The sequence below is a fragment of the Aythya fuligula genome, chromosome 8 (genome assembly GCF_009819795.1).
Source record: "Aythya fuligula isolate bAytFul2 chromosome 8, bAytFul2.pri, whole genome shotgun sequence".
Taxonomy (NCBI): Eukaryota; Metazoa; Chordata; class Aves; order Anseriformes; family Anatidae; genus Aythya; species Aythya fuligula.
Genome location: NC_045566.1, coordinates 22,410,093 through 22,424,449, shown reverse-complemented (window position 1 = coordinate 22,424,449; position 14,357 = coordinate 22,410,093). Strand labels below are relative to the sequence as shown.

Here is a 14,357-nt window from a genome sequence, read left to right as displayed (position 1 = left end):
CTCATCTATTGTACATGCAGAAGATGTAATACTTCTGACTCCTTTAGCTTTATAATTATACCTATGTACTCTTCAGGCTGTAGATTCTTTCATATTTGAGACACAAAGCTAACTTTATCACAAGAGGAGATTCAAATCTAAACTGTACAAAGTGTTAGCAATGAAGCATTGAACTAGTATAATACTGCCTACAGAAGCCGTAAAACAATGCACATTGCCAATTATCAAAGAAGGAAAAGCCATGTTTGAGACATAAAAAGAGTGGGTTTTAAAGGTTGCTATGGAACTAAAGGATGACCCAATAATGACTGCCTTTTTTTTAATTATTATTATTTTTATTTTTAAAGCTTTCTTGTCATCTTTGGCCGCCTACTGAAGCAAATCAAGTTATCTTGAAAGTAAAAGCAAGGTGCTCTCCCAAGCTCTGAAGAGAAATGTTATGGTTGTAAGAGCATCCAATGCAAGTCTGTTACTCTAAATCCTTATCATGGCAGGAAGAATAAAGACAGTGAAGTAGTGGTTCAAAATAAAAACAACAACCAAAAAAACTTCTTCTCTAAGAAAAGAAAAAAGCCGGAAGAACAAAGCACTGGCACCACCTCTCTCACTGGAAGAGGCTGATGAACTGCAATTAGATTTCTGTTTAAATTTCAGACTAAGGCCATAATCCTTCAAATCTATTCAGGCATCTAGCTCCTGCTACAGTCAACGGGAATTAAGTTCTAACACACAAACGATTCAGACTGTAGTTCCCACCCTACGAATCTAATTAGCTCAGACTGTCTAGAAACTTTTTAGGACAGTTAGCTTCAATGTTACCATGAAGAAGCTTGCCAACAGCCAGCACCATATTTAACTCTTACCTTGTAGCTAGAAGATACCACCAGGCTCAAGAGGTATCAAACAAATGTTTGGAAGGAGGCAGCAGCACCTCGCCACAGAACAGCAGTCCTGAGAAAGCAAGGAACAGGCAGCAAGTGGAGTGCAAAAACCCACTAACAGCAGCAGGTGACTTAAAAAGGGAGCTCAAGACCAAGTCTCACAATCAACCCTGCGCCTCTTCCCAGCAAGGAAAGGCATTTCCTGAGACTACCACTCCTCTGCTTGTCTGTTACAGTTTTTACTTTTTCTGGTCTGCTCTATGCTATGCTTAAAATCTCTCTAACGGTCGGACAACAGCATTGTATTTTGAAGTCATGTTTACAACGAAAATTAAAATGATTTTTAAGAAGCACAAGCACCTGAAGTACCATTTAGTCTATGCAGCTGGGTAAATTCAAGCGTATCTAAAGGGCTTACAATAACTCAATTCTACCAGATCCCTAAAAAACAATCTGTGTATTTACATAGCACTCCTCAGCTTAAAATCCAGTATCTATGTCCAACAGCAGGACTGATGGATGGACACACAAGCACTCCTAAAGAAACCCTAAAGAACCCCCTTCCTGCACTTCCTCCAGCATTCAAGCGCCTTCAGGAAGTGAAGTACCGTGACAGGACTCTGCCTTACGCCTCTAATCCCCAGTACAGCCATAAAACTGGATGACTTGCACAGAAATGGTTTTAGTTTTGCTTCTGAGCTTAGCGAATTTACTTCAGTCACTTTTTCCAACTACTTTGCAACAACCTTTAGGCTAATTTCCTGATACTATTTTTTTTGTATACAAACTCCAAGGAAAATGGACCTGAACAAGGAAGTTGTAAGCCATAGCTGGGGATGTCACAAGCACCATAAAATGTTGAGAATCAGAAACCCTGAATGTGCCACCAGACTGAATGTACTTGGGTCACTCCAGCTGTAGCATGGCATTCACCTCCTGCCATGGATCAGAAGAGTCCCATTACTTGCTTGTTCAACTTAAAGCAGGTGGGCAGAAAGAAGCTTAGCATCGCCACCACAACTCAAGTGAAAATGGCAGATGAATAAATACTAATAACTGCACTGTATTAATAGAAGTATTCCTTCAAGTCCTTCGAGTACCAGCACATTTTCAAGCTAACAAAATACATTTAAACAGCTTCTTTGCCAGAAAGGATTTTTTCAAGAGATTCCAGTAAAGACTGACAGTGCGTGCCACACGTAAGTCAGAACTAGCACACCATAAAGCTAAGGCACTAACACAACACAGCTATTCTTGCCATGTGCTGATAATCCACAAACATAAATTAGAATAATCTAGATGTTTTGCAAGACTACTGAATGCATTTTCAGAAAGATACATTCTTAGTTGCAAACGTAAGATCCAAAACGTTTTTGCAGCTCACTTTTGTGACAAGCTTATTTATTCCTCAATAGCCCGACAATTTCTTCACAGCTCTTCATTTCTCTGCCACTAAGTATTAGAGCACATTTTTTTCACTGTAACAGGTTTTTGCTTTTCCAGTTTCGTGCAGTTTAAGAAGCTTTTTGAAACTGTAAATTTTTAATTGTTGCAGGACTTTTGAAGTGCTGGAAGGAAGCCAGGACCAGGAGAAAAAAGAAGTAGGAACAGCTTCTATATAAGTAAAGTAAGCATCACAACAAGATGCATTCTTATGACTTCTGGGAACAGAACCACTTAAGGGCTTTCACCCAATTAGCTTTTCAACTTGCAGACGCCAAATGAGATTTTTATTTTCAATATATTCAAGAGTTTATTAAAACAAACAAACAAACAAAAAACATTATTTAGAAGAATGAAGAAACTTTGAAGTCCTCAGAACTAAATCATTATTTGAGAAAAAATTAGGGGAATAAATTAGGGCAAATTCCTGCAGAAACAACTCAAATACCTGCTATCAAAACACGGTACTCAAATAGTCGGCTGGTGGGTGCATGTTTCCCTGAATAAAGGAAACTATCGCGACCTGTCTTACCCCTCAGTTCTTTTAACTGAAAAAGAAAGTTAAACTATCCACTAGGCTTCTCACAAACTAATTTAGATCAGTTTATCCTGACCACAGCTGCTCTCTGTAAAGGCATCTGTTAATGTTTAAGATCACAAACGGTCCCTTAAATTACAACAGCACTTAGCATGCTGTCATAAGTACTACTTTGTTTCTTGCTCAACTGCATCACGCCATCCAGCAGAAGCCTGGGAAGGCAAAAACATTAGTGGACTCATTGTCCTCAAGCACACAGAAAGCAACATGGGGAGTCCCCTTCTCAGTGGTATCCTGAGTAGCAGTTGCTCTGGCAGGCTGAGAACAGCGTGTCTGATAACAGAGAAGGAAAAGGGAAGCCCCCATGGGGGCTGCTGGAGAAGCTAGGCAACCAATGACATACAGATGCCCCCGTGCCTGTTCAAACCAGTGCTGAAAACACTCAAATGGTCAGCACTGCTCTGCACTTGCTCAGATTCAGATGTGCAGAAGACTACAAAGGACAAGCAGAATTCGTGATAGTGGTGGGTTGAAGGGCCCATTTGCAAGAATAAGAATGAACTGCTTGCACCCTACAGTAAAAGGGTATCAACAAGAAGCCTCCACATCACTGGATTCTTTGACATTTCTAAACATACAGAGCAGCAGCACGCCACAGCTCTGCTGTTCCAGCTGCACTTCAGCAGATCTGAAGGTGCAGGCTTAAGAGTGTGCAGGATGAGCTCCTCTGCAGACAGCTGTCTGGGATAAGTTACCAGAAACAAGAATTGACCTCAACGAGGGTCAATTTTGCAGAACAGTCACACTGTTTGATGCAAAACAATTCTTTTTTAGAAAGCTGACAAAAGATAATCGATAGGTACATGACAATGAACCAGATTCCTAACTCAAATAAGGAGCAAAAGTTGAAGCTTTTTAATAATCATCCATCTCTTCACTGTTTTCTTTTTCCCTTTTGTTGTAACACTCTTACTGTAAGAGCCCTACAAGCTCTGAAATGATGCCATTTAAACTGGTGGCACTCTTTTGCCTCTCTGGTCCAGTTAGTTACTAGGTTTAGATGATAAAGTCCTTGCTACTGATTTCTAAAAAGCCAAATTAGACCTCCTACGTACTTCCTATACCCTTTCCACTCACCCCACATTGACGTGGGCAATGGAATAGGGGAGGACTTATTAAGAGACAAACATAAAGCCAATCCTCGCTGTGAATAATTCAAATGATCTTTTTCAATACCTTCATTTCCTGCTCCTTTACCACAATTTCCAAGTAATAATTAATATTTCTTGACGAGAAAGATACACTGCTCAGTTTCAGCGTTCATCTCAAGGAAACACAACTCACTTGTAGCAGCAGATTTCTTTCCATATCAAACCTTTCCACACCTATAAAATATACCTGACCTTAGCTGAAAATAATTAGAAATCTGTCAGTTTTTAAGCTAAACTTATTTTTCAAAGCACCTATCCACACATTTAAATGTAATGATTTGTGTTACTTAAATAAGGTTTTTAACTTCAGAAATCAGTTAGATGTTGCTCTGAAATATTCAGGCAAGCTGTTCTGCTCATGAACTCTTCCAGGATATTTGGTAGTGTACAAGAGCTACACTGGGAATAAACCGCTAAAGAGCTTCATTCCTCTCCAAAATAGACGTACCAAAATAGATTCCTCTTCTCCAGCTATATTTCCAACATCTTTTCATTCACCTTCTCAAGATCTCTCTGTTACTGAAGACTGCAAGCCCAAGATGGAAGCAACCCCGTGAGCAGTAGGAATCTGCAGAATGAACCATTTTATAGAGTTCTGTACACCCTTAGCGTGATGCAAAATGTTCAGTAACAGTTACTTTACTCAGTCGTGCTATGTCTTAAGCTGCTTGTCACCATCTTAACACCCCAAATCTGTGTTGCCTGTAACTCCCACCATACTCCTAAAGTGATTCATAGATCAAAAAACGTCAGTTTCTCCTCTATATCGAGGTGCCACACATTTGTCTTTAAGACTATCAGAGATACTCTCACCATGACAGCTAGAGACAGGGTTGCCAGATGTACAAGCCCAAAAATCACTGTTGACATCAGTACAGAACCTGACTCTTGTGCATACAAAGGTAGAAGGTAGGAGAATTTGCTCCGTCAGAAACCTTGGCCTAGTCCAGCTTTGAGTTCATTACTACTCACAGTCTCTTCTCCCAGCTGCCTGTTATTCCCTTGATCTCTGCTTACACGTTCTTCCATGAGAGGACTCACTAATATTATTCTTTGAGCAGAAACTATCCTTATCCTGTGACTACAAGAATACCCAGCATGTACGAGAAGCAACTGTGAAAAGCACACTGACAAAGAATATTGGACAACAGTGGTCAATTAAAGGGCAACTTCAGCCCTCATCTTTAGACCCGATTCATGTTTAAAAAAAAAAAAAAAAAAAAATGATGAACTGAATTACAAAAGCTGTATCAGCATACTCAGCTTTATGTATCCGTCCTCCAGCATCACGGAACCCATTTTCCATAGCAGTTTCCATCTGCCAAATGGCTACAGAAGAAGTTTAACATTTTCAGTTGCTTGTTTCTTTATTTACTCCAGTAAATTAATCCTGTCATCATATCACAAGCCAAAGGCAAGTTTCTCCTTCTAGGACATACCTTTGCTTCAGACTAATTATTCATATTGGCAAAACAAAATTTGTTGCAAGCAGTGTGGTAAAAGTGGATGACCTAACTACTGAAGGTCTTGCTATGGAAATCCACGTGGTACCTCAGAGCATGCTGAGCCACAACTTATATCCCAGCTACCTAAGTATTGAGTAAACCTGCCCTTTCACTTTCAGAGTCACCAAATTAGAGATCTCTTCTCTCAGTTACGCAGCATCGGGTGATTCCACAGTTCTTCACCCGATACTTTTGCAGCAGACGTACCTGATGCAGGATAAAGTGCAGTAATTCATGTCTCTGATATTGTAAGCCCCTGAAAACATAGCTCACCATATTTTTAAAACTCTATCAGCTAAAAATTTACCATTATCATACTTCAGATAAACGATACGCAATTCCGCATTGTAATTTCACCATTAATCGAGACAATGTCAGACATATGAAAACAAAAAATATGGTGATAAAAAGCTTCTCGCTTTAATACGTGTTTGCAATCTGTAACAGACTAGTTCGTTAGCATTTAGTTAGAATGTTATGTAATGGCTGAAGTATTTGTAATAAAAACAGTCTATTTCTGTTAGCCTGTTCTTCATAGACATAAAAGCTGTCTTCATCTGATTTTTATTAGGACTTCATCTTCCTCTGCTCTTTATGCATTTTTTAAGACTTCTGTCCTTTCCATTTTCATTTCACAAACACATGCACACGGTATTATTTCCTCCCACCTCCTCATAAAAATCTCAGCTTTTCTTTTTGCACCTGCTTTCACCCATGGGAACTTTCTATGGCGTTTGTGAAACCTTGTCTTGAAGAAAAAACACGAGGGAATGAAACTGAGCACAGAAAAAAATCACTGGAGAAGACGAACAACTGGTTCTACCAGTAAAACACCACTCGCAGTCCCGTCATTACAAGCCCAGCATCCATCCCCAGCTAGTGGAAATGTGGTGTGTTTTCAGGGTGGAGCCCCCCCAACCTTCATTACCTTATCTGGCCTCTAAGGAAGTCCCATTCTTCCTTCAACAAATGATCACAGAGGAATATTTCTTTCCCTCACTCCTGCCTCCAACACACTATACCAGGGTTTGCTCCCCTGCAAGAGCATGCTGTGCATGGGTTTAGTCCTTCTGCACGAGCTACCTTTTTATTTCTATCTCCACATCTAAGCCTCTTACCCATACCACCCATATATGGTATTTAGGCTGTTTTCCATCCTCTCTCCACTGTCACATCACTCCCATAGACGGCTTGGGGAATGTTCTGGAATTGCTCTTTGGCAACGTGGCTTGCACTTTGAGTAACCCAGGACACCTGGCTGAAGGGGACCCCCTACAAAGTATCTACTGCTTTGGCTTTCATTCTTTCACTTTATCGCTCTAAAAGCCTCATTAAGACAAACAGCACCTAAAGGAGAGCTCCCTTCTGAACAGCAGCATCTTTTCCCTGTTTCGTGGCTCATTTCACTTTCCCAGGTAGACTTTAGAAAACGGAGAAATAGGACCTAAAGATGCTGCATGCAATAAATCTGTGCCATAAAACAGGGACTCCAGCAACAAGGAAGTTAGAGGTGTAAATTGAACCTTTTTTTTTTTTTTTTTTTTTTTTAAACAGATTTCCCTACAAAAGGGGAGAGTTCCAGTTATGAAGTCTAAACTAGAGCAAAGAAACTATTGGTTGCTACAAATACTCTGTGTCTTTGGAGATTGGTATCAGCAAGACTCACAGAAATGGCTGTATATTGATTAACACCCATTTTACCCACTGTTACTTACCAAAGCAATACTTTACGTATAAAACATTTATATACTAAGGCAGCTTTCCAGGTGACAAGTTTCTGCACACCAGCAAGGTCTATGCCAATCCCCACTTCAGCTCAAATGGCCACCTTTAATAACACACCTGCCTCAGAGCGATCACATCCTTGTGCAGGGAGCACAATAATCTAAGGGACAAACTCTCCTTGCTGAGCATCCATCGAGTTCAAGGAACTCTCAAAACTTACAGGTTCCTTAGTCCCAAGGAGGAAGCTATGGCAGAACTGCACTAAAACATCCCAAAATTAATCTTGAAGAAAAACCCTCTCTGCTGTATGATTCAAAGGAATTTGACAACCATTCAGCTCCTGGCAGCCAGCATTAAAATGTCATCCTTTTGTTTCTCACTGATGGACAAATGAGATCATGTCCCACTTCCTCCCCCCTTAAAAAGCAGTTTCTTGTCCAGGCAGAGCTCTTAAGGCTAAACAATGGGTAAGCCTGATGTCCCTCTGCACAAGAAACAAAGCTATTAAAAAAATCCTGTTCCTTCTGCTGGAAATAATGCTTATTTCTACTAGCACATCCATTTGACTCCAGTAATCAAAGACTGATAAGGAAAAACACTTCTTCCTCAATGATAAAGAGTTCAAGGCCTTTCACAAAGGGACAAGCTTACAAAATGCACGCCTGAGACACAAAAGGGATAAAAAACAGCAAAACCACAGTGTCCCATACAACTCCCAGCACCAGGCTCTCATGCAGGCTCCCCTTCCCCCATAAAAAGGGCCCAAGCTGGAAACTGGCTGGGCCACCTTTATCCCCCAAATTTTCAAGCCCTGCATCCCCGGGTGATGGCTCCCATTACGCCAGGCTGGCTGCCTGAATTTTAGCCATGTCATCTACCTCTGCTCACACCACACTTCAAGCGCTATCAATAAAACCACCCTGGTCACGTTCATCCCATTCCTACAAATCTCGTCCCTAGGAGCAGAAACAACAGTACCTTCCCAGAAGGTGCTTCGCGCAGTTCTAAGTCAAATAATCCAGGAGTCCTTTTACTGCGTGTCTCCAGAGCTGCGGATAAATATTTCAGAGTCAGAAAATCCCAGTGTGGCGCACTGCACGTGCCTCCAGCATCCCATAGGAAAACCTCTCCTTTCCTGGGGGGTTGTGGAGGAAGAATTAGTGCCACAGAGTGCAAAAGCTTGAAGGGGATGGTTTCCTGAGGAATCTCCCTGGAGAGATGCGGAGCTTTTTGAAAAGGAAAGGGAGGGGAGATAGGTGTGTATGTGAGGGGAGAAATAGATGGGTATGGGGAATAAGTGGGTAACTGGGGGGGAAAGAAGGGAGGATGGGGAATAGGCGGGGAAGGTGAGGAAGAAGTAGGTGGGGAAGAGAAATAGGTGGGTAAGTGGGAAATAGGGGAGGATGGGGAATAGGTGGGCAAGAAAAATTGGTGGGGAAGGGGGAAAATAGATGGAGAAAGAGCTGAGGAAGAGGGGGAAAATGGGTGGAGAAATAGGTGAGGAAGAGGGGGAAAACGGGTGAGGAAGGGGGGAGAAATTGGCGGGGAAATAGGTGGGGAAGAGGGGAAGAAATAGGTAGAAAAATAGGTGGAGAAGGAGGAAGAAAACCGGGAGGCAAGAGGAATAGGAGGGTAAAGGGAGGGAGAAATAGGCGGATAAGGGGAAGAGCTGGGTAAGGAAGAGGGGGCAACCTAGGCGGGGAAGCAGCCCGCAGCCCCCTCCCGGCGCCCCGGGGCTGTGCCCGGCGCTGTGCCCGCTGCGGGGCGCGGCCGGCCCCGGGCTCTGCGCTGCGATGCGCGGCGATGCGGCGCGGCCCGGCACCAGGGCCCGGCCGGCGTGGGCCCAGCGCCGCCTCCCCGCGCCCGGCGGGGCGAGCAGCGGCCCGGGGGCCCCTCCCGGTTCCCGTGTCCCCCCGTTCCGTTCCGCCCCGTCCCGTTCCGCTCCGTTCCGTGCCGCCCCCGCCCGCGGCCATGAGGCGCAGGCCGCCCGCCCGCTCCCCCCCGGCGCCTGCCTCAAGGCCGCCCAAGGAGCGCTGAGGGGAGAAGCGCGGCCTCCCGCGGCTCACCTGGCGGGGCCGAGGAGCCCGCTGCGGGTTGGATTTCCTTTTATTTTCTTCTTCTTTTTCTTATTTTCTTTTTTTTTTTTTTCCTTTCCTTTCTCCTCGCCCCACTAACCCGCCCGCGGGCTCACCGCGCTCCGGCGAAGGCCGCCGGCCGCTCCCGGCGCCGCGCCTCAACCGCTTCCACACAGGGGCCAAGATGGCGGGCGGCCAAGCCGGCGCCAACGGCGTCTGACGTCACCGCGCCGCGTGCGCGCGCGCGCGGTCTGTCGGCCGGCGGAGCGAGCGAGCGCGCGCGCGGCCGGCGGGGCCCCGCCCGCCCGCCCGCCCACGTGACCCCCCGCCCTGCCGCATTGGGGGGGGGGGGAGGAAGGAATTGGGGTGGATTTGGGGGGTTTTGGGATTTTCGCCGCCATGTTCCGGCGGGAGGCCCCCGGGGATGCCCCCCCCCCCCACCCCGGCCTTTAGTCTCTGCCTCCTCGCTGCTCCCGGGGTGCAAAGCCCTAAGTCCGCCCCCCTGCCCCTCATAGCCAACCCGTTGCCCAAAACAGCAAAATCTCGCATTAAAAACATTAAAAGCTCACTGAGGTTTATTTCTGCCTCCCGCCTCTCACGAATTCCCAGCAAATCAACCGACACCACCCTTGCCCACCCCACAAGCCGCCCATCACCCCAGAAGAAGCACTGGCCCCATGCCCACCAGCCCTTCAGCCTCTCCCCATAGCCCTCCGGAGGCTCAGGGCTGGTGGCAGAAGTCCGTGGTCCCCCCACCACCCCCACAGACCCCTCAATCCCTTCTAGAAAAGGGAAAGCCCCCTGGGAACCCACCCCGGACGGGGAGATTTGGAGAGGAAGAACCCCACCACCAGCATGGCGGGCAGGGCGAGGAGACCCAGCCAGCGCCAGGAGCAGGGGGAGGCTCCGTCCTCCACCACCCGGGTTCTCAAGGGCTTCAAGGCCCGCTGCCACTGCGTCAGGATGGCGGCCCTGGCCCCGCTCCACCGTCCCCGTCCCACCAGGCGGTACTGGTAGGGCGTGCAGGGGCCGAAGAAGACGGCCATGGCCAGCCGGGGGTCGGTCAGGAGCAGCCACAGCACGCTGGGCTTCACGCCAGCACACGAAGCGATGTCGGAGGTGTAGTTAATGAAACTCATCTTCAAGTTCTCCGGCTCGGATGGATTCCTTCCATGGGATATAGAATCAATAAAGAAAATCAGATAGTGTGCTTCCACCTCGGTTCACAGCCCTGGACTTGAATAAGACACCACATTGCAGGGGATACATGTCAGCCACGCTCTCTGAGCCTGTCCCTGCTGTAGGGACACAGAGACCTAAAGGCACCCAAAGAGCCTTCATGTGGTGGTCACCAGCAGCTGTCCTGGCACAGGGAAGAGGCAGAAACTTGCTCTATCTCTGTAACCTGCTTGTCACCACCAAAATGCAACCTGTGGACTGGGCTGAGCTAGGAAGCTGGTCCCTGACAGCACTCCAGTGGGGTTTTGGGAGGGAGCTGGGCCCTCAGCCTCACGCTCCCTGCTGCCTGGAGTAGGGAGGGAGAAGCCACGAGATGGCACCCTCTGTCTGGAGGAAAACAAATCTCCACACAGATTCCGGGAACAAGGGCAGGACATGGAGGCCTGGCAGAAGGGATCTGGGGGCAGCACTGCTCCAGCCCCCCAAGAGCTGAAGTGGGGCCTGGGGAGGCTGTAGGGTGGTTGTTTCATCCCAGAGCTCAGCTTGGAGAAGCCATGGATCAGCAGAAAGGGTTCAGTGGGAGAAAGGATCAACTTTGCCCAGCTTGACATGTTTTCAAAAGCAAAGGCCTGTCACAGCACACCCAGAGGTGTGGCAGTGTCACGCACCTTTTGACCGGCGGCTGCTTTTTCAAAACATCAGCCATCATCCTGCTGGCAGGAGGGAGCTTGTATGCACCTGAGAAGAGCAAAGAGACCAGAGACCTTGCACAGCACCATAAGCAGAGCAGTCAGCAACCCTTTGGCCCCTTCCATGCTCCCAGAGCCTTGTCAGCATTGATGCAGCAATGCCCAGCACGGTGCGAAGGGCAGCAGAAGGTTGACCCATCCTCCCTCCCCAGCATCTCCTCCATCCCTGCAGCCCCTCTCTCACCTGCGAAGATGCCCGTCACCCAGCGAGCCTGGATTTCTGCTCCTGCCATCACAGAGCCGGTCAGCTGCACCAAACCGATGATGGCCAGGGTCGGCCTTTCCAGCTGGGGTGGAAAGATGCATTTATAGAGGGAACGGTTGTTTTTGAGGGGGCTGCGAACTGACTCTTCGAGGAAGGGAAACGAGAAGATGTAGCCTGTGGCAAAGAGCACCACGTCGATGTTCTCTTCGGTTGTCCCATCTTCAAAAACAGCTGAAGTTTTGGTGAACTCCTTCACATTTGGCTTCAGCACGACAGTCCCAGAGAGCATGCAAAATGGCAACTCTTCATTGATAATTACATGAAAATTGGAACTTGCACATGGAGAAAGAGAAGGAGAGAAATGTTAGCATCCAGGGGGGCCCAAAAAGTCCTCTCCAATGGTTTGCTATGCTGCAAATACCCCCAAAGTGAAAGATGATTTCACACCATTAAGAATCAACAACTAACCAAGAAAAAAGAAAAAAAAATCACACACACCTTTTAACAGAAGCCAAGCCGTAGATCTCGTGGTTAAACCATGAATTGAATCTCCGAAACTTGATCCTTCTCGTGATGGCTGACGGGAGAAGCCACTCGAGAAAGTGGTTAAAGCGCGTGGTGCTGACCATGTCGAAGGGGAAGCCGTGATCTGACACCCGGCTGTACACCCACGTGTTGCTCCTGGCACTGAGAAACACCTGGCGGAGAAGGCAGGCCTGAGGGCCTCTTGCCCAGAGGCCTGACTTCCATTTTTGCCCCACGTGGCAAATCCCAGCTCCTGTGCTTGGGAGCTGAGTCCTGAGGGAAGCAGCCGGTGTCCAGGTGAACCAGCTCATGGTGGCCTTTGCAATGTTCCCAGGTGGCCCAAATTCTCCAGGGATTGTAGAGCTTCTTCAACTGGCCTCAATTTGATGGTCTGTTTATTGAGAAACCCAATGGACAAAGCTTGGTCGCAGCCACCATCACTGGTATGGACACCCTGCTGTCACATCTTCTGGTGTCCCTCACGAGACAAAGCCCCTGGGGAGCAAAAGGTGCCATTCCTGCGGGTACTGGGAGTATCTCCTGAGTGCTCGTAGGCAGTTTTGGGGAGGTATTTGGTAAAAGTAAAACAGTGTCAAAGCCTTGTTCAGAGGGCTGAGTGGTGGGAGGGAAGAAAAGAGCTGAATGCCAAGAAAGGGTTGAGCAGGGACTATACAGAGGGGAGGGAAACAAACATCCCCATGGTGGGTCTTGCTAACTTCATCTTTAAGAAAAATGGTCGTTTTATCCTCCCTCCCACTTGCCCCGTGCCCCTGCCACCATAGCTCTGTACCTTCGCAGCCACGTGGCTCAGCTCCACAGCAATATCACCACCAGTGTTCCCAATGCCGACCACAAGGACCCGCTTTCCCCGGAAAGCCTCTGCATCTTTGTATTCCTGGCTGTGGAGGTATCGGCCTTTGAAGTGGGTCTCGATGCCTGGGCAGAGAGCAGGAGGCATCTCCTACCACCAGGCACATTTGCTCCAGCCTTGTGCTTGGCCCCGGACCCACTGCTCCCCACCTCTCCTTGCAGCCAAGTGCTGCAAAGCCTGTAGAGATGTCAGCCCCTCTATTAATAGTGATGCTTTCACCCTCTCCACCCTCCTCTGCAACCTCATCATGGTCCTGCTCTGCAAATTCTCATGCAAGAGCACCAGTGCATCTTCACGAGGAGTTTTTACCCATTCCTGGGTATGCCCACATCCCTTTCTGTGAGGGTCACACATGCCCTGGCTCACCTGGGAAAGAAGCCAAGGGCAGGTGGGGCACCTGGTAGTGTCCTGTGCAGACCATGACAGCATCAAAGACGTGCGACTCCTGGACGCCTTCAGTCTCGGTGACAACCTCCCACTGGCCTGAGGTGGCAAAATCCGGGCGCTTCCTCACGCTGAGAACTGTTGTCTTACACCAAAACCCAATAAAATTGCGGTCAGAAGCTGTGCCAAGCTTCAAAAAGGAGCTGCCCACAAAGGGCTGAGGCTGCCGGGCCCTCAGGAACCTGGTTTCAGCTCTGAAGCTGCTACAACAGACCTGCACCTTCCCTCTGGAGATGGCACGGGATGGGGCAGCCCCTGCTTGAGCAGCCTTTCTTAAAACACGGAGCCAAAAAGGCTGTGTTCAGGATGCACAAGACGTGCAGCCCTCGTGGGGCTGTTGTCCCATCCCACCCGGGTGATGGTGGCACCTGAAGCCCCCCGTGGCCCCCCTGCAGCAGGCCCCAGCCCACCTTGAAGCGGATGTGCTGCAGGAGCTGGAAGTGCCGGGCGTACATTCGGAAATACTCCAGGAGGAGGCCATGGGGGAGGAAATTGGGGAAATCCTCGGGGCAGGGGAAGTCGCTGAAGCTGGACATCTCCTTGGAGGTGTTGGTGATGACTGACCGGTACACGCTGATCCTCCCGCCGTCGGCGTTGTCCTGTGAGAAGCAAGCAGGGATATCTGTGGATGCACAGGGGATGACTTTCTTCCTCAGGGTCAGCACAGGGATGTGAGCGATAAACAGGGGCCAGCACCCCAAAATCTGCTGGTGGCTGCAGGATGAGGTCGGCATTGAGTTTAAAGCCAGTGGTCGCACACAGGGCTTGCAGGACTCTGGGACAGGGATGTTCCCGAGGGCATGGCCACCCCCTCCTTGTTGCTGCGGGCAAAGGGGAGATGGGGAGGGGGCAAAACCAAGCAGAGCCCACTCACAGCAAAGCGCCAGAGCCCCCCGATGTCCTCGCTCCTCTCGAAGCAGGTGGGCTCCAGCCCCTCGTCCAGGCAGCACTTGATGGAAACCAGCCCACTGGCACCGGCCCCGATGACGGCCACTCGCCACACCAT

At 48.3% G+C, this 14,357-nt stretch overlaps 2 protein-coding genes across 9 annotated transcripts in view; both read right to left on the bottom strand.

The window, feature by feature from the left end:
• Nucleotides 1-9,577, bottom strand: part of PRRC2C (proline rich coiled-coil 2C) — a 69,085-nt gene extending 59,508 nt beyond the window's left edge. For 7 of the 8 annotated variants that reach the window (XM_032192183.1, XM_032192186.1, XM_032192188.1 and 4 more), the window contains exons 1-2: nt 9,370-9,577; nt 8,282-8,352 (exon numbers count right to left, since the gene is read on the bottom strand). The gene's annotated coding sequence lies outside the window, so the exon portion shown is untranslated. Of the gene's footprint in view, nt 1-863; nt 922-8,281; nt 8,353-9,369 lie in introns of those variants that run through there. The other variant, XM_032192184.1, reaches the window with a different exon arrangement.
• On the bottom strand, nt 2,993-14,357 carry LOC116491924 (dimethylaniline monooxygenase [N-oxide-forming] 2-like). The gene is made up of 9 exons (XM_032192293.1): nt 14,226-14,357; nt 13,762-13,950; nt 13,274-13,436; nt 12,827-12,972; nt 12,010-12,209; nt 11,491-11,843; nt 11,226-11,295; nt 10,192-10,545; nt 2,993-3,074 (listed from the first exon to the last, which is right to left on the bottom strand). Exons 1-9 carry the CDS (start codon nt 14,355-14,357, stop codon nt 2,993-2,995), a joined length of 1,689 nt encoding a protein of 562 aa, XP_032048184.1.

What these genes read in the sequence shown, in the direction of transcription:
- LOC116491924 (XM_032192293.1), bottom strand. Translation starts at nt 14,357, where the DNA reads ATGGTGTGGCGAGTGGCCGTCATCGGGGCCGGTGCCAGTGGGCTGGTT. An exon ending in AAGCAGCCGCCGGTCAAAAG is followed by an intron (nt 10,546 to 11,225) that starts GTGCGTGACACT and finishes ATCCCATGGAAG; the next exon opens with GAATCCATCCGAGCCGGAGA. An exon ending in TCCAAATCTCCCCGTCCGGG is followed by an intron (nt 3,075 to 10,191) that starts GTGGGTTCCCAG and finishes TTGCCTTCCCAG; the next exon opens with GCTTCTGCTGGATGGCGTGA.